The sequence below is a fragment of the Ptychodera flava genome, chromosome 10, assembly GCF_041260155.1.
Source record: "Ptychodera flava strain L36383 chromosome 10, AS_Pfla_20210202, whole genome shotgun sequence".
In the NCBI taxonomy this organism is placed as follows: domain Eukaryota; kingdom Metazoa; phylum Hemichordata; class Enteropneusta; family Ptychoderidae; genus Ptychodera; species Ptychodera flava.
Genome location: NC_091937.1, coordinates 28,282,885 through 28,302,182, shown reverse-complemented (window position 1 = coordinate 28,302,182; position 19,298 = coordinate 28,282,885). Strand labels below are relative to the sequence as shown.

The window sequence follows — 19,298 nt, the reverse complement described above, 5'->3', positions numbered from 1 at the left end:
CCTTAAAAATAACTATAAAGAAAAAAATTGAGCAAATAGGACAGCAAGTTGTGTCTCCAGTCTTTCATAAAAATGTTATCTTTTCCTCACAAAATAAAAATTGTACACTCGATATGACTTATTCGGAAAACATTAGTTCAAGCGCAACAGTGCTGCTTCAAACGACAAAAATGCGTGGAATTGCGTGTTCTAACGCATTTTATTTTTTAACTAAAACACTGCTGAGCCTTATTTGAAAAAAGATTCATTCAAAGGAACAATTTGAAAATAACCCCCCCCTCCCCGATTTCAAATGATGTACCTTATCCATGGCTTAGCCACACATTGCGGTGTCAGCGATCAAGGACTGACCTGATGAGTGTAAATTTGTGTGACCTTAGGCTTGTGTGATGCTATGTGTCTGTGTGACTCGCCCAAAGTTCAAATCAAGCTAAAGGATATATAACATGATCAACGCCATTGAAAATTCATGTTGGTTGAGAAAGAAAATGTCGGTCAGCAACATTCACAGAAGTTTGGTCATATTGATCATAGACAGTCGAGAAAGATGTGGTTTGACGGGTTAAAAAAATAGGTCATCAGACACTCGCTATATATTGTGCATCAATGGAGTGTCCCTGTATGGTCCTGTCAATCTTTTATTCAAGGTCCTTTGCAAGGGGCGTTACTTGTTGATGTCAGTCACATCACGAGGCGGGCATCGACAGCTCCGACGCAGTGGTCAGCAAAGCTGCTCGGGGCAAGGATACGGTGGACCGAAATTTTATCATCAACGGACGGGCTTGCGTTTTTTGCTAAGTTGGCAGTGTAGGAAAAGCCCGAAATTCTTTTGGGGAAGGGTTCAATTTTTGAAGGTTTCCAGTGGAGGGGGGGGGGAGATAATATGATGTTGGGAGAGCATTGGAGCTCCTGTAGTGGAGTGATTACAAGTGGGAACACTAGTAGTCGGGAAGGCTATCTAACCTTGAGAGAATGGTAGATGCCACCAGTTATCAACTCCGCCTCCAAATTAAGATGATTCATGGTACATTGTTGTGTAAAAATATCCCTTGTTTTTTCCGTTACCAATTATCGCGTTCTTTATTGATAACGAATGATATATACGTATAGTGGATACTAAACATTCAAAGGTCGAAGATGAACTCGAATCGGTTGATTGGTTAACACGATTTGGTACAGACCACATAGTCGTTATTATTCTTGTTACATAATGGATACAAATCTGCGTCCAGCAAGCAGTGTAACTTTATATCTTGTACTAAGGGTATTTATGCTTTGCGTGTAAAAACATTCTGGCGTGACACTTGCATTACAAAATAAAAATGACCAAAGACCAAATAACAGCTCAAATTACTTTATTACTCCAGTAAAAAATAAATTTATATCATAAAGGTAATGTATTTTGATGCTAACAGGCAGAATTGACATTATTGTATGTGTGATATTTGCTCTCATCTCCAGGTAAGTGGACTTAGCTATCGCATAAATGAATGATTAATGCCTGCGCACTCTTCCGGAAATATTTTCGATTTTTTAGAAGAATTGCTATCACAATTTTTTTACTGAACTTCACCTAGGGTGTGATAAAGCTTCATGCTTTCATCGGCGACGTCTTTCCTCACTTTGGTGTCAGTGCCATAGACGTAATGCTTGGACATGTCAGGCGAGAAGCGACTGGCGGGCGGCGATCGGCCAAGAGACTCCGCCAAGCTGCGGGTTTGAAAAGGGCGATTACCACAGCATACTCCCACGTACTGTATGCCAATATCTTTGCACTGTTTGCCGAACTCCCTCATGTCGTCGCGGGAACAGGACAGTACGTCAGTATCTGTAGGGAACAGTTTCTTACCTACCGGGAAAAACAGTAAGATTGTGCAGACAGATTTGATGCATTTTCAATGAAGAATGTGATATTACAATAAGCCAACACGGTATCAGTGTAAAGAGGTCACATGTTTTACTTAAGCCACAGTTACTCTACCCATAGAGTAACCACGATGCAATTAACACTTCATTGCATGTGCTCAAAAACGTAACGTTCGGAAAGATATTAAGAATGCGCATTTTTCTCGTTCGCATTTCAGTTTTAATTTGCACCTACACCAAGAATGTATGCTAACATTTATTGATCTGTGCTGTGGGAAACATGAAGAGGCGTGCACAACCATTTTAACCCTCTGAGATTGTATTTGATATACATATACACATTTCAGTCTGAGGGACAGTTTCTGGTTTACATGAATCTGGATTCCGACCGTAGTACAAAAAAACACGTCCCAAAGTAAAATGTAACAGTAACAGGCTTAGTTTTACCGTGGTGATAGTAAACCTGAAAGGTGCCCTAATCTTCAACTTCGATGGGATATTTCCAACAGACATAAATTAATATATTTGTATGATATTGTAAAGCCAGCAGTCTAGACACTGAATAAAACGAGTTCGGCTTCATGAATAATTTACACAATACAAATATACAACATGTAAATAATTGTCATGGATGTATGCCACTTTTATTTGTTCACCATAGGGCAATATCTAGTTACATAATCCTTAAAGAATCATCTTTAGACACTCGTTTCGCAAAACACCGCTTCTCTGGGTTTTACCTGTTTTTGGGTCGGTCAACATGAAAAAGGTTGGTTGTTCTGCAGTGGTCCGGTAAGGTACAGGCACGACAGCCAGGTGACCCTAAAACGGTTTAACAAAATTTGTTCAATTTTGCCCAGTAAAAGTGGTGTTATTCATGTTAAATCTTACAATGCGTTGGTCAATAATGATTGCTGCAATTGATGAAAAGGGTCTGTGAACCTATAAGTGACATGAATTTTGTAAGGTATATGAACAGTAACTAGAATGATTTTTGGCGAAATTCCACCAAAGCAATTTGGTCTAATCCGTGAAGTACAAATGGATTACATGAATCTACAAGGCTAGCGTAAACACGAATACGTGTATGAAAGGTCAAACGATAAAGGAAATAGATTTGCATCAATGAAATAATTACATGACTTCATGTAACCTATGTAACAGGGATTGGCTTTCACTAACGTTTTACAGCAATGCATACATTCTTTGAAGTGTATTGTACCGAGTACGAATCGGAAGGTTGCAGAGGAGTTTATTTTCGGAAACGGAGATGTAAAATGGTCATATTTTGCAATAAAGTATTGAAATACCAAACAACCATAAAGACACAACAATTTTACTTTGAAACACATTAAAAATCATTCGACATTTCGGTGCCGTAATTTCTCTTACCCTATAAATCCCATCGGTACCATCCACATAAGAGTTATCATTTTTTGATATGAAGACTTTGATAATATTTTACATAATTTTCACTCCTGATATCTCGATATTAGTTCGCCAACTATCTATGCCGTCGTCAGCACAACCACCCATGAAAAATTTGTCGTACCTCACCTCGTTGACCAAATAGCATTACATCATCATCATCATCATCATCATCATCATCATCACCTTCACCATCATCTTCATCATCATTATGAATACCATCTTACCACCTGTGCATCTATTGTTACAAATTACAACAGTGTCGCCATGGCCATAAAATGTGTCAGTGTTTACCTCTGACTTTGCTGTAAATCTAATCTATTGTATTAAGTGTACCAATCGACAATCCTTCGGAGGCTAACCACATACACGACTTATGACAGAATGAGACATTCTATTTCGGTTAACTGAATGGATAAACATGTACACATACTTTACATGTTTTCCTGATTTCTTCCATTAAGGGCATCATAGTGGCTGGTCCACGACCACAATTCAAACCCACAACATCAGCACCAGCTTCTTCTAACTTCTTACAAGCCTCGGTTAAAGGCACCATATCAGCCGTGATTGCTTGGCCATTTTTGGTTGATACGACAAATGGCGCCAAGGTTATGACTGCTGGTAGACCTATGAAAGACGGTAATATTCTTGTCAATGAGTACACGGAAATTATTTTGGTTCTAAAGAAGAACGGTTACTGCCCGCATAATATTGATACCCGATATCCGATAAAGTTACAAGATAATTTTGTCAGCACATTACGCATCTGACGCTCTTAAGTTTTTAGCACATTACATATCACTGTTATCTTCCATCCAATTTCATGCTCATTGATTTTTCCCCTACCCTTGCCGTATTCCTTGATTGCTTTCAGAGCCAGCATAGCTTCACCAAGGTGTGCGTACGTCTCGGCCAAAATGAAGTCAGCACCAGCTTCCACAGCCCATTCGATCATTTCCTGAAAGAAAATTAAACAGAAGGAAAATCTCTCAATTGAAAAGAAAATGTATCATCAAGAACTGATACAGTAAACAAAGTGGTTTGACACCACGTTCTCGGCCCCGAAAAATGTCTGCCTCCGAGAATACATGTACATACAATATAGACGATATTACACTTGTGAGAGAGAGAGAGAGAGAGAGAGAGAGAGAGAGAGAGAGAGAGAGAGAGAGAGAGAGAGAGAGTAATGTGGGCGTGGGCAGAACAGGGTCAAATCACCAGCCAATTTACCCCTTCGTGAATTTCGTTTCTGAAACTAATAATTTGACTTTCATATGACCGATCACAGCTCTATCCTTTACTTCAAAAGAGTACAAGACAGGAACAATAGAATAAACGTAAAGTAACTGGTCACCTTGCTTTCTCCTTTATGCTGTTTTGTAGGTAAATAAGTCAAAAGAATGGGCCACATAAACTATAGCAGGGTTTCGGATTCATGAATTACTCATATACCATTGACCATTTAAATATATATGTTTTGAATGTCTGCACAAAAAGTATCAGTGTTTAAAATATGCACTTAGGGCAAAACAAACGCCATAAAATCTAAAACCAAACCTTAAACATTCCCATTATCTCCTTCTTCCTATCTTCGTTATCTGGCTGGTAGATGTTCGTGTTGCATATATTACCGGCCATCAATGTACCAGTTTCATCTGCAACCTCCCGAGCCATTTTTAAGGCAGCTTTGTTAATGTTTTCCAAAGAATCTTCCTTGCCGATAAGACGGGTCTTCTCACGTGTTGCGTAGTACTGGGGGGGGGGGGGGACGTAGAGTATGATGAGTGTAATTAAATATTTTCAAAAGTCTGACTATCTGTACGAGGGGCGCAAAAACTAGCTGTACCATTGACATCATTAATTTTGATCTCGAGTCAAACTTTCCAGATTTACCTGCGGCATGGTGATAATTTGCCCAATCTTGAAAGCGTACTGTTCTTTTCAAAATGCTACTGTTGTATATCGTAGGACAAATTGAAACAATTTACTATCAGTGTGAGTATAAGTGGTATATAGGGGATATGCATACCGTAAAGGCAAGGACAACGTCACTTCCGTTGTGAACGAAATCCCTGTAGGCGTTCCTCACTAACTCAGGATGGTCCAGCACTACTTGCGGTACCCACGGGCCGGCTTGCAGGTACCCCATCCGTTCAAAGTAGAACACAAATCCCTCTGCAACAATCACCGACTCTCCATTGTCCAGCCGTTCGATCAATCCTAGCAGAGGGTTGGAATAGGTGTGAGTGACGTGAAATCAAATATTTCAAATGACAGGAAACTTCCAATGTGTATCAAGTATTTATCCCGCTTTATATAACAGATGTCCCTGCTAGAGGTTTTCCGAGACAAGTAAAAAGTATAGCCCCACCCGTTGAAGTATTTGGAAGAAATCAGCGTATCTGATAAAATCATAAACTAAAATTTGAAAGCAAAATATACCAGACGACAGATTTTAGCCTTGTTGTTCAGGGTAAACTTCATGAGCCTTTTCACGTTTCCCATCGATAGAATCTAATCATGAAAAGTATGTCTATCGACGTCGTCATACAATCGTTGCTGATAAAATTTGTTTTATAAGGTTTGCAACATCAATTCATTAGTTCCCAATTCCGACGTCGTCATATTACATATTGAGAACGTTCACTTGCTTGCGCTGAACAGGCAGCAACAACTATATGGTAGATATGGGTTAGACATAACTATGTATTGGTAAAGAAATCAGCAGAGTAGAAATACCATAGGAAAGCTAGGAAGAATGCAAAGAAAAGTGAGTTGGAAGAGTAGAGTGTAATGTGGACCGTGCTCAGTTTTGAGGTAGTTCGCACCTTGTAATGAAAAACTTTCAGATTTGCTCAAATTTTCCTCGAAGAAACTTTCAACCATTCTCTTTCAAAATAAAAGCAAAGATCAAGGGGTCACAGTGCATATTGTCGTACTGTGGAAACAAGTTACCTTACGTTTACTGACATTTAATATTCAGACTGGCGGTCGTCCCTGTGTTAAAGGTAGAATGCGCCTTGGGGACAGATATTTTAACTCTCAAACTTTTCGAATTCTTTTCTGATCTACCACCTATGGGGGTTCATTTTGAAGCCCTGGGAGAAAGAGAGACTTCCAGTTTCTTAGTTTTTCGAAAATCGAAAATCTTATTTTTCTCCATAGAGTTAACTCAGGGAGGGCGTCCATTTTGAATTTCAAATAACGATAAGTCTAGGGTAATTTGTTTCTATAGTACCAAAATGTGCACGGTGACCCCTAATTTTTATCCTTGATTTTGAAAAAGAATTGTTGAAATATGACATTAAACTGGTCCAATAACCATTTCCATTTAAGGTAATACATTACCAGGTCCATGGGACAATTGTGATTTACAAATTTAAGTAGGACCATCCTGAACCACCATGATACCTTTGGGAATATCCGAGCAAAAGTTTAAGTCTTTAACTTTCGAGGTGCATACTACCTTAAATCATAAACCCTATGGGTCAACGTAAATGGAGAAAATGAAATTGTCGATTTCACCGAAACAGACGGTGATAATTCCATTTACACAAGCAGCAGGCCAGAAAACTATTGTAAACACTTCAGAGTTCGTATATCTGTCACCGGGGTGAATTCTACCTTAAAAAGCTATAAAGGAGGGACTCTCATAAGTATCGAGAGAATCAGAATCAGTGAGCATTCAGCGTAATGCAATAGTAGTAGTAGTAGCCTAAGGGTTTTTTCGGTAAAACGTGCTTCTCGCCCGTAACTTACACGAGATCCCATCCCGTTATATAATGTCATCATAATTGTGTTTCATAGAATACAGGCTGTGTCATTTAGGTATTTATTATGTGACATTCTAAGGCTAGTCTCACCTTTCACCTTTCCTGGCATGTTCAGCGCTCGCTCGTTTGTAGCGGTCACCTTGATGAACTTTGAACCACTGCTAAATATCTAAAGCGTGTCACCTGTAAATTAGCAGAAAAAGATAACCCTGTCACGTGTGCAAATAATCGAGAACTGAAATGCAATATATTGACAAAGTTCATCCTAAGTTTGCAGTTCGGAAACACTTAGCTTTACATAATCTTATGTCATAAATGCGCCTATACAAATCGCCTATACAAAAATCTAATCATGTTTGAAAAAAAAACAGCCTAGCTATGACCAAATTGTTACCTTGAATGTGAAAAAAATGTAAGTTGATGTTACCAGGTTCTGTTTGGCATCTAGGTCGATGTCGTGCGATGACAAATTACTCATGTATTAATGACAATATATGTATTGCATTTTTCTTGAGATAAATTTGAAAACAAGCTACGACGGCTGCTTGTAAATTAGACGAACGATTTGTTTCAGTTGAAACTAAGGTTGTTTTCTCAAATTCAATCACTGTCTTAATAGGCATCATTTTGAAAAACACCTCATATGCACCGACCCATATAATGTGCTGCCAGAGGAAAGATTTCTTTCAGAGCAAATCAAAAGTGCGTTTTATAGGCCGTTTTCTTTCACTCGACCTCAAAATATGGAACATTTTAGTTAGGGTCAGGTTTGTCACACGGTGAGTCTCCCTATAGTCTTCGAAATCAAGCGATTACCCCGTTAGTAAGAGTGCAGACTTATCTTGCTAAAATGTCCCGGCACTCATATCGCTATGTCGCGTAGTCCACACCTGAACTACATGTAAGCTCATACATTCCTTAGGTTTGGTCAATACTAATTAGGTGGCGAGGACCTGGAGATGGATCGACAAGATCTGGAGTTACGTTGTTCGATTCAGAATTTAGGATACGAAGGAAGGTAAGTTCGAATACGAAGTTAGGATGTTAGATTCCGGACCCAGTTGTGACGAGTCAGACGAGTCAACGGTAGTTCCGAGTGGGTAATTTCCGGAGTTCGGTTTGCTAGATTCCGAAGTTTGGCAAGCATATTCTTAGGTGGCAGTTGCCCCACATGGTTTTGTAGTTTCACGTTCCTGATTTCGATTAAAACCGTAAGGGCACAGTCCAAATTTTTTCAACGTTTATGCCTATCAGGTGAACCTAGAATAATCATCATCGTAAATCAAAACCGTTCGTAGATGGCAGATGAGAACGAATCTGGCAAGAAGCAGAAGGGGATTTGCGGGCGGTCGTGGGGCGGTTATTGCCGATCGCTCAAATTGTCATTATCTTTACACCTTCACATACTGTTACTGATATCAGAATCATTCTTAAAAACAAAACTGTGAAAAGTGCTGACCTTACCTAAGAATCTGCGAGCTTAGTTTTGGCATGGATGACGTGCCAACTGTGAATCACATTAAAACAAGGTTATACTCTACATCTTTGTCCTAGATAAATCTACCCTTCGACCCTAACCCACTTTAATACTTCTGTCTGTATCTGGGTCTGTATGCCCGTGGAACTGTAAGGCACGGTCTACGACTTTCGTGGCAAGCTGATTTAAATTAAAGTATGTTTGAAATGGATTTGTCTGTTCTAGATAGAGGAGGGGACATATACGCTGTAAAGAAATTCAGCCCGACTGCTCAGCTGAAAAGTTGGTCAGTGTGACCATAGACCTTCAGTTCTATGGTGTGACCTCGTAATGGATCAGTATCGGTCAACAGCAACAAGTAATGTAACGGAAGCATAGCAAAACGCCTCACTAAACCCAACGTTGCTTTCTAATACTACACCCACCGTTACTTTAAGAACCGTACACTACTTTTCCAACGTGCAAAGATAGCGACAAACCTTATATCCTTTCGGCTGTGTCTTCTGTTTGTTAACTTTTGCTCAAGCTGTAGAATATGATACGGATCAGAGGATTTTGAACCCTTGACTGTGTTTTTCAAAGTGGCAGCGTAATAGTCAATGGCTAGACAGCACAACAAGTCATCCGGCCTTGAAACAGGGGGGTGGATACCTAGATCGGATTTATTTAACATTGGAGCAGCAACAAATATCGTATCTAAATACAGGGTACGAAGGGAGGTATGAGTACATCTAATTTATATCACTCAGAAAACGTGTATGCGTAGCATGACCTCCTCTGAATTTACAGAGCCATCGTCACTTTTGTTCTTCAATATACTTACTCTGGATGTTAAGAAGCTCTACAAGTTGCTACTCTGTACTTTTATGTTTGTGATTGGCTCAATCAAAATGTTCCTCAGACTTATCACATTATTTTCATATCGTAGACCATTGTTACGATACCCGTCAAAAGTTGGATATGAATTCAGTACTGCCTAGCATGTATACATCTGCAGGTTAATCTTCAATCTCTTACACAGACGCAAACTTTGTCGAATTATATTAAAAATCAAACGTCTTGGTGTAAGTTCACAAAAGCCCTGAAAGACCATCTCTTACGAGAATGTCTTGCTCTTCAGTATTATATAGGGCTCAGCCCTTGGTGTCGCGCCAGGTGTTAAGATTAGAAAATTGTATTGCTTCATGATTATTAATAGTAGAGGATAAGATATAATTAAACTTGCTATATACGTTTTACGACAACTGTCGTAAGCCTTGTTTACCCTCTGATAAAAACAGTTCACGCGCACGATGTCCTACGGATACCCTGCAGGTATAGATTTCCTGTTCAATGTGTAAAAATGTTGGACATTGATTAGCAATTTTTGCCATGATAACTACCTATTGTGTTTAACTAGGGACGTATTGTGCCATCATTATCGTTGCAATAGTAACTGCACTGTCCAACTTCAACTTGCAAACTGAAAACTAGCGTTCTTACTAAAAACTGGCAATTTTTGCATCTAGTTACTGACACTGATGACTCTTTTCTGAAATTGAACCCCAGCATTCTTTGCGTATGCCCTCGTTCATATGCTCGCCAGTTTTCTTTTTCTATTTTTAGGCGTGATAGTAAGGGACCGTTCAGTTTTTACGGCCGGGGGGGCCCGGCAAAATCCAGGGGGGGGGTCATCAAAATTTTGGAATCCGCAAAGGGGGGGGGGTCATCGCTTTTTCACTGGTAGGAAAGGGGGGGTCACCACATTTTCAAAAATATAATACCTAAAATAAAGTTCACTTTAGGGACCGTTCAGTTTTTACGGCGGGGGGGACGGCAAAATCCAGGGGGGTCATCAAAATTTTGGAATCCGCGAAGGGGGGGTCATCGCTATTTCACTGGTAGGAAAGGGGGGGTCACCACATTTTCAAAAATATAATACCTAAAATAAAGTTCACTTTATGCAATGGCCATGATCGACCCTCTTTACCAGCGGGCCACCTTTGGTGGCCCACTAGAATAAAGTTGACTTTACGTGATGGCCCATGACCCTCTTAACCGGAGGGCTGCCTTTGGCGAACCACTCCAATAAAGGTTACTTTATACAATGTCCATGGACATAAGTTGTCTATGCAAATGAAGTTAAAAATTGCCTTACAGTCGTCCTAATTAACAGACGTTTGCATGGATGTAGCTGAGAAGTTTGTGCACTGGCATCTCTGCTACACAAATAAAGTGCGCTGCGTAACAGAGTTCAAATCCAAACCGTTCGGGTAAATTTGACATATGGGTTTTGGTTATTTTTCAGCCGGGGGGTCATCAAATTTTTTCGTCTGACAAAGGGGGGGGGGTCATCTTTTTTTCACGAAAAATGCAGGGGGTCTATATTATTTTGAACACCGGCGACAAGATTATGCCGCCCCCCCCCAGGCCGTAAAACTGACTGAACGGTCCCTAACGATATTTTGTATCAGTCACAAAGTGCATAATAATACTTACTGGCTAATAAAAACATATAATTTATTAATGGCATGTCATAAAATAATACTTTGCAAGTTTCGTATTTGTTTATTTACGACCACTCAAAAATACATAGAGGTGCCTATGAATTAAGCCGGGTACTCTTCCGGTTAATCGCATAACATATGTAAATCTACGCATGCGTAGTCAGTAAGCTGCTGGCGCGACTATTAATGTGCTAATGTGTCTAGCTGTAATACCAGCTTTTTAAATTTTTTACAGTCCAAGTTACTATATCTCTCCATGTACGTATATCATTGGACAGCAACCCATCATAGCTTTTGATAATGCAATGTACGTATGAGTTAACGGGGCTAGGTTCGACTAGCGCATGGCTATATTCCTAGCTCCCTTATTGTCAATGTATTCTAGATCTGCGTTGCGATGTATGAACACGTATCGCTCAAAATCACAATGAACAGGAAATTTTTGAGTAATTGAAGAAGAATATTAGTGTACGTATGATGACGAGAAATAGATTAAAGTAGCATACAATATTATATGTAAATTGTTACATATTGAGAGATAGAAATGATCAATATAAATTGTATTGAACGTACTTTGTATCCACCCTGGTGTTCAGACGACCAACATTAGATATCAGACAGACCACATTGAAGGTAAGCGTGTTGGGCTTTCAAAAAGGCCAGTGTTCATCGAAATTACACTCTAAACATACAGTTTTGATGCAGTTTTTAATGCCTTACTCTCACTCATCAGCCACTGAGAGGCGACATTTAAAGTAGTTTCGCTGTATTCCGGTATAAAGTATACAACCTCTTTTCGTGATTAATGAAAGCAAACATATGTTATCGTCAAAGTAAGTTGAGGTTGGCTGTAAGTGTAAACAAAGGGCATACTCTTAAATCGTGATATTAATTATTATGTTATATTAGGTACCGGCCATCAAACTTATAGAAATAATCGAGAACTATAAATATCGCGTTAATTATACTTTTATTATTCAAATTTAGATGTAAGCAATTCATAGCAATTAGTACATTTTGTAAAAGAGCCTAATCGATACATCAAGATGTCATGAACATTTGATTCTCTCATTTCTTGGTGAGTAGCTTTCATTAAATTTGGGTGCAATTTGTCAGTGACAAAATCTCTGCTCGTAATCTTTGCAATCAAGGCTTTGAATAATGGTAGGTGATCTAAAAGGTCGTTATTACTGGACTTCGCCGAGGGTGTGATAAAGTTTCATACATTCATCAGCTACGTCTTTCTTTATTTTGGAGTCAGTACCGTAGACGGCGTGTGTGGTCATGTCAGGTGAGAAGAGACTGGCGGGCGGCGATCGGCCAAGAGACTCCGCCAGGCTTCGGGTTTGGAAAGGTCGATTGCCGCAACATATTCCAACGTATTGTATGCCGACCTCTTTGCATTGCTTGCCAAAGTCACGTATGTCATCGCGAGAACACGATAAGACATCGTTGTCTGTTGGAAACAGTCTTTTTCCTGTCAGATAAAACGAAATTGTTGGATAAAACCATTTTCCAATGAAAAGTTAAACAAAGAAAAACAAAACAAAAAAACAAAGAAAAACAAAACCAGAAGCAGGCAAGCATACTATGGTGAAAATTTGAGTCCCCTCAAATCTGGCAAATCTGCCCTCCTTCACTCTTTCTATACCCGTTGCCCTACGTAGTCCATGTTTGCCTTCGAAAACAAAAGGATTGGGTCAAACCATGGTGGTGACAGGGATAAACTGAATAATGCGTTTCTCACACCTTGCCTCATAGATAGGTAGAGCAATATAACAGGCATATATCAGCCTTTGAAATACAGTAAGTTTAATTAGAGTGTTTTTAATTTGAAACGTTATCTAAGGTTATTTGGTCAACATGACACTTTCGTCAGTACTAGTACGTGGATTGTGAGCATTTACTTGCTACATTCACCTGTTCAGATCGAATATCAATCTCAATGTTCAATTATCATGGCTCTGAATGCGCATGTCACGCCAGATCAGCACATCACAAATTGGGTCTGAAAGTTATCTCCTGACTTTGATATTAGTGACAGAAGCGTCTTAAGTGACAGTTGTTAACCTACAGTATTTCAATACAACAATAAGTAGCAAAGTAACTTTGATTTACAACACCGATTGAACCGATATTCTAAGTCAATCATTCGTGATATAACTTTATGATATTTAAAGTATCAATAAACAGCTACAGTGATAATAAGGAAAAGGTCATCAAGATAGTATGCACCTCGACATTGTACAAATAAACATTTGATCAAACTTTCCTCAATGAATCTTTCAACCCTTCGTTTTCAGAATCAACAATACAAATCTGGGATTACCGTTCAAATTTTTGTACTAGAAAAACAAATTTCCCAATATTTACCGATATTTGAAATTCAAAATTGACATCATTCCTGTGTTAACTCTGAAGAGAAAAAATAAATTTTCGAAAAACTAAGCCTTTGAACATTTTGCTTACCTCATGATCTTTAAATTAGTCCACACAAGTGTTAGACAAGAAGAGAATTTCGAAATTTGAGAGTCCGAATATCTGTCTCCGAGGCACATTCTACCTTGACACCAAAGAATATTCCCAAACCACCTATCCTTTTATTTACAAAGAGGAACTCCGTAGCTTTACCTGTTTGAGGGTCGGTCATCATGAAAAAAGTTGGCTCTTCTTCTGTGGTTCTGTAAGGCACTGGTACGGCAGCCAGGTGTCCCTGGAAAAGTAATGTACAAAGTTTTAAAACGTGAAAGACGCAAAGCATTGCCAGCTCTAGAGATATAGAATAATGTACCTATAACTGGTTTTGTGATTTTTAATGGTTGGGGATTGTTGATTTGAGATTATAGATATATGGCACTAACAAAAGAATGCTGACGTGTGACATATGAACCTGACTTCGAGAACAACTGATCATTACTTAGAATTACTCAATTCTAGTGTGTGTAGATCTGAATCTGATTCACATAAATGAATGTTTTAGCAACCCTTTTGCAGAAAGCAAGATTAACTATAACTGAAGAGGAGCTAAGATTATTTTATCAAGGTACATTTGTCACATTTGATGTGTTTGAATAAAAGGATTTGTCCAATGAAATCAACAGACAATTACATCGACTTTGATATATACATGTACAGCATTTAATTTCAAATATAATACTTAATCTTAAGGTAGTATGCGCCTTGAAGGTGAAAGACAGACTTCTGCTGAAACCTTTCTCAAGGTATCTTTCAGTCGTTCTCTTTCAAAATCAAGAGAGAAAATCGGGAGTCGCCGTGCAAATTTTGCTACTAGAAAAACATATTACCAAAGATTTACAGATATTTTAAATTTTAATATGGCTGCAATCTCTATAGGGGAAGATAAAAGTTTACAATTTTAGAAAAACTAAGACGGGGAATATTTTCCTTGCACCAAGAGCTTCAAAACGAGCCCAAAAAAGTTGTAGATCTGAAAAGAATTGTAAAAGTTTGAGAGTATGATTATCTGTCCCCGGGGTGCATTCTACCTGAAATTGGTTTGATTTTTTTCAATTAGTATAGAACGTCAGGCATCAAAAAAGAAATTCTCTTAAACGAATGATCTACATATAACAGATATATTTTTACACAGACAGATTACAGACATAATTACTTTATCGTACTTTACATGTTTTCCTGATTTCTTCCATTAAGGGCATCATAGTGGCAGGTCCACGACCACAATTCAAACCCACAACATCAGCACCAGCTTCTTCCAACTTCTTACAAGCCTCGGTTAAAGGCACCATATCAGCTGTGATTGCCTGGCCGTTTTTGGTTGACACTACGAACGGCGCCAAGGTTATGACAGCAGGTAGACCTATGGAATACAGTGTTTGCATTGTGTACACTGACGTCCCAAGCATTACAAGAAGAATCATATCTATTCAATCCTTCTTGATACACTTTGCTTTAGTTTACTATTTGTTTTCAGAATCCTAGATGTTTATTTTCAGAATCCTAGCTAACATCTTATGAAGGATTATATTATACTTCATCACAGCATGACACGAATTATTCTTTTCAAGCTCATCCAGTTTCTCATCAAAGAAATACAAATAATCATTCCCTACCCTTGCCATATTCCTTGATTGCTTTGAGAGCCAGCATGGCTTCGCCAAAGTGTGCGTAGGTTTCAGCGAGGATGAAATCAGCGCCCTCGTCGACGGACCATTCGATCATTTCCTATCAAATATTTTTCGAAAGATCAAAGTTTAAAGTGAATGCATACCTTCAATGGTGTATAGAATTCATCGAGAGTTGACGAGTTTTATCGAAATTTCAGAAGATAACCATTTACTGTTACGTGTACTACTTACCCGACCTTGCCAACACAAGTATAGCAAGTCTGGAAAACAATCAACAAAATTACTCACAGGAACCCACTAAAATTTGCGAGCTCGACGCGAACGAAAGTGAAATGAGCTCCCATATGCCTTTTATTCACAATTTCCCTTACATGTACATTCATTTTCATTCATTTCCCTGGAACTTTTCCTTTACCTTGAATGAAAATGATTATTGGACCAGTTTAATGTCATATTCCTAAAACAGACCAACTGTCATGTTACCGGTAAAAATAACACCTATAAATTCTTAAATATCAATGTAGGATTCGTTTACATATAGTCAGCAGGCGATCACGTGGCAAGGAAAATAGATTGACAAGTTTGAGATTCCTAATCGCCTTGTTTTGGACTACTTTCTCACAATTTTATATCATATATTTCTATTCCATTGCCATGGAAACATCGCTTCAACACAAAGTACCATGAATTGCAAACTGTTCATAAAATGAACGTCATCAAACTGAAAACTAACCTTGAACATGTTCATTATTTCGTTGTTTCTTTCCTCATTGCCTGGCTGATAGACATTCGTGTTGCAAATATTGCCAGCCATCAGTGTACCAGTTTCATCGGCAACCTCCCGAGCCATTTTTAACGCTGTCCGGTTCATCCTTTCCAAGCAATCTTCCTTGCCGATAAGGCGGGTTTTCTCACGTGTTGCATAATACTGGAGGGGAGAAACATACAGAACGCTGTAAGTTAGTGAACAGTAATGTACAGCCTTCGTACTCTCAACTAGATTCCATGCTGACGGTGCGCAGTAATCAGCAAGACACAGCCATTGAAAAAATTACAAAAGGAGAAAGTGATAGGGGGTTTCCGTCAAGCGCCGCCAAAATCACTTTGGATGTAATATTTTGTCAGTGTCCTAATGTATTCATGGTATTTTACGTCACTTAACTATTTCATTATTACGTGTCCTTGGAGATTTAGTCAAGAACGAAATATCCTGTCACAACTGCCAGATGAAATCCCACCATTGGTTGAGAATTCATTAAAGTAAAACAGTGAGAAGGTTCTCAATTTCAACAAGAGTCTGTTCAAATGAGCCAGATTAAGAAAACGATGGTGAGTCTTCACCAGTTACATACCATAAAGGCAAGCACGACGTCACTTCCGCTGTGAACGAAATCTCTGTAGAGATTTCTTACCAATTCCGGGTGTTCCAGCAACACAACCGGTACGTTTGCACCGAGTTGTAGGTATCCTAACCTCTCAAAATAATATACAAATCCTTCAGCGACGATCACAGACTCACCGTCGTTCAATCGCTCCAACAATCCTGGAATCAAAGAGCAATACTCTTACGAAATGCAACAAAAGATCGAAATATTTTAATTCAAGAATATTACCGATTTTTGATATAGACATTTGACAGTGAAATGCATAAATTTCTCAAGTTGCTCAATTTCCTAGAATGTGCCTCAGGCAGGCAGATATTCAGACTCTCAAAATTTTTAAATAGAGTTTTAGTTTACCTCTTGTGGTGTCTCATTTTGAAGCTCATCGGTTAAATTAAGATTTCAATGGTTTAAGTTATTTTCGTGAATCGAAAATTTTGCTTTTCGCTACCTAGTTAACACAGTGATGGTTGGTATTTTGAATTTCAAGAATCGGTAAACAATTGAGTAGTTTGTTTTTCTGGAACAAAATTTTACACCCCTGAGTTTTATTCTTTATCGCGAAAGAGAATAGTTAGACGATATCTTAGACAGTTTTTATCATGTTACATTAAAACATGGCATATTTGTGATTTGTGTGCTAAATGTCTATTTGTTAACTAGGCCGTCTCAGCCCAATCTCACCTTTCACCTTTCCCGCCATGCTTATCACTCACGTTCTCCAGCCTTTAAGACCCGTGATGCAATTATCAATTGTGACTTGGACATCAGTCAGCGACCTATGAATTATTACATGAGATCACATCTGTAATGGACTGGGCATTAAAGCGACGGGCGAAGCAAAGGTAGATTTGTGAAGTACATAGCACAGAATTGTGGTTGCACTTGTTACATTTGCCAAGTTGGCGACTCTACATAGAATAAAGACATTTATGAGTCATCTAAACATATTCAGCCTTCCATTGTTTGCTTATTTAAAGTAGCGTAACACAATTCATAACTACGTTCCGTGCGATGCAAACGTTATAGTCACTTCTGTTCTGCAACTATACAGTCATGTCTGAAGGCAAATTCCCGAGAACGTTCAGCAGGAAATTCAGGACGTATACTACTGTAAGTAAGTATATAAGCGAGAAATGAATGACACCAACCATGTATCGAAGTTGTCAGCTTGCTCCCAGTGTTGTATGAAGCTGGGGTTTAACTTGAAAAGACGACAGCTCGCGTATGCGCATGTGACGTAGTGTCAAATTTTCCACCAGATGCAAATATTGGCATCGTTTCAATGAGTCGACTTTGGTTCTTTCTTTGTCTCTGTCTGTCTGTCTGTCTGTGCCTCTCTCTTATTCTCTCTCTGTCTCTGTCTGTCTGTCTGTCTGTCTGTCTGTCTGTCTGTCTGTCTGTCTGTCTCTCTCTCTCTCTCTCTCTCTCTCTCTCTCTCTCTCTCTCTCTCTCTCTCTCTCTCTCTCTCTCTCTCTCTCTCTCTCTCTCTGTCATCGTTGATTATCCCTATGTACAAATGCGATGGATGGATGGATGGATGGATGATGGGTGGATGGCGATATGGATGTGATACAAGTCTGCAGTTAAAACCATGTGTTTCTGCAGGTCTCCAAAACGAGAATATATCGGCCGATATATCATTCATAGTTCTCAATAAATGCCGAAATGAATGTGCTTCAATATGTTATTGCACTTTCTATAGTCCGTTGTTCGAGAAAAACTAGTTTATATTATGTTGACATCAGGGCAATAAATGGAACTCAATCTGAATACAATTACGCTTTTCTCATACCCAGTATCTCTCCGAAGAACGTATTTGAATTATTTTTGTAATATCCAATGAATGGGTAAACATTCTGTTTTCCGCAAAGTCAGAAAAAGTGTTATGAATATACTAACACATTTTAGGTCCTTGTATTTAGTTCGAAGGACAGACTCTGACATGTATGAGTAGATGCTCGTTTGAAAGTAGGCACCTTCAGTTTGTAGGCACCCAGACGTACATAATCAAATTTGTGTTCTCCTTCTGGACCTTCGACAGATAATACCTGTAAATATTGTTTGTACCATACATTTCCGTCTGTCAAAACTTGTAAACGTTGTCAAAACGTAAAACGGGAATGCTGGACCGATTTTCTCTGGCCCTGGAAATAAAGTGCCATGTACGGTACCTCACATATGCTCGAGCTTATCATACACCATGATAGTAAGATTACAATCACATCTCCTAGACGATAAGTATGACTTTTTGACCCAGTAACAAGGTTATAGTATTTAGTCTGTAAGTTATCAGCGTAATGCCACGCTTCACCTCAAAGATTTGATTGTAAATCACACATCGGCGACGTCGACAAAATCACATTTTGGAGGCTTTTCTTATAAACACATTTTGGTTTTTATGAGTTGTGCAGGAATGTTGTGCTCTTTAGAAACGTCTTTTCATGATCATGTAAATTGATCTTTTCATGATCATTTAAATTGATCTTTTCATGATCATGTAAACTGATGATCGCAATTGATGTTATATAGAAAGAAGCATATACAGCCTCAATCAAATGCTATGCAAGTGCAAAAGGGTATTTAAAGTTTTCTGTAATTCCATGTTGGAAAAAAACTGACGTATATGCTGTCGACGGGCGCTAGACTTTGGACAGAAGTTCAGTACATATGAGGAAGACGCCATTAATCATTGTATATGTGCCATTTTAGCTTAAAACGTTTGCTGATGTGAACCTGGTTCGAAGGTTATGTCTGATTGGTCGATTGTAACTATT

General features: G+C 38.8%; 2 protein-coding genes across 3 annotated transcripts; both read right to left on the bottom strand.

Moving 5' to 3' along the window:
- Positions 1-1,338: 1,338 nt before the first annotated feature.
- On the bottom strand, positions 1,339-9,184 carry LOC139142397 (betaine--homocysteine S-methyltransferase 1-like). 2 transcript variants are annotated; one of them, XM_070712317.1, is made up of 8 exons: positions 9,027-9,184; positions 7,161-7,253; positions 5,327-5,517; positions 4,855-5,049; positions 4,144-4,255; positions 3,728-3,924; positions 2,607-2,688; positions 1,339-1,849 (listed from the first exon to the last, which is right to left on the bottom strand). In XM_070712317.1, the coding sequence occupies exons 2-8, from the start codon at positions 7,177-7,179 to the stop codon at positions 1,560-1,562; spliced, it is 1,086 nt and encodes a 361-aa protein (XP_070568418.1). In that variant the 5' UTR covers positions 7,180-7,253; positions 9,027-9,184; the 3' UTR covers positions 1,339-1,559. The 2 variants fall into 2 exon arrangements, with proteins under 2 accessions (XP_070568418.1, XP_070568419.1); XM_070712318.1 differs by lacking the exon at positions 9,027-9,184 and adding an exon at positions 8,535-8,554.
- Positions 9,185-11,986: 2,802 nt separating this feature from the next.
- On the bottom strand, positions 11,987-17,776 carry LOC139142400 (betaine--homocysteine S-methyltransferase 1-like). The gene is made up of 8 exons (XM_070712321.1): positions 17,673-17,776; positions 17,206-17,300; positions 16,492-16,682; positions 15,873-16,067; positions 15,125-15,236; positions 14,675-14,871; positions 13,665-13,746; positions 11,987-12,510 (listed from the first exon to the last, which is right to left on the bottom strand). The coding sequence occupies exons 2-8, from the start codon at positions 17,222-17,224 to the stop codon at positions 12,221-12,223; spliced, it is 1,086 nt and encodes a 361-aa protein (XP_070568422.1). The 5' UTR covers positions 17,225-17,300; positions 17,673-17,776; the 3' UTR covers positions 11,987-12,220.
- Positions 17,777-19,298: the final 1,522 nt, after the last annotated feature.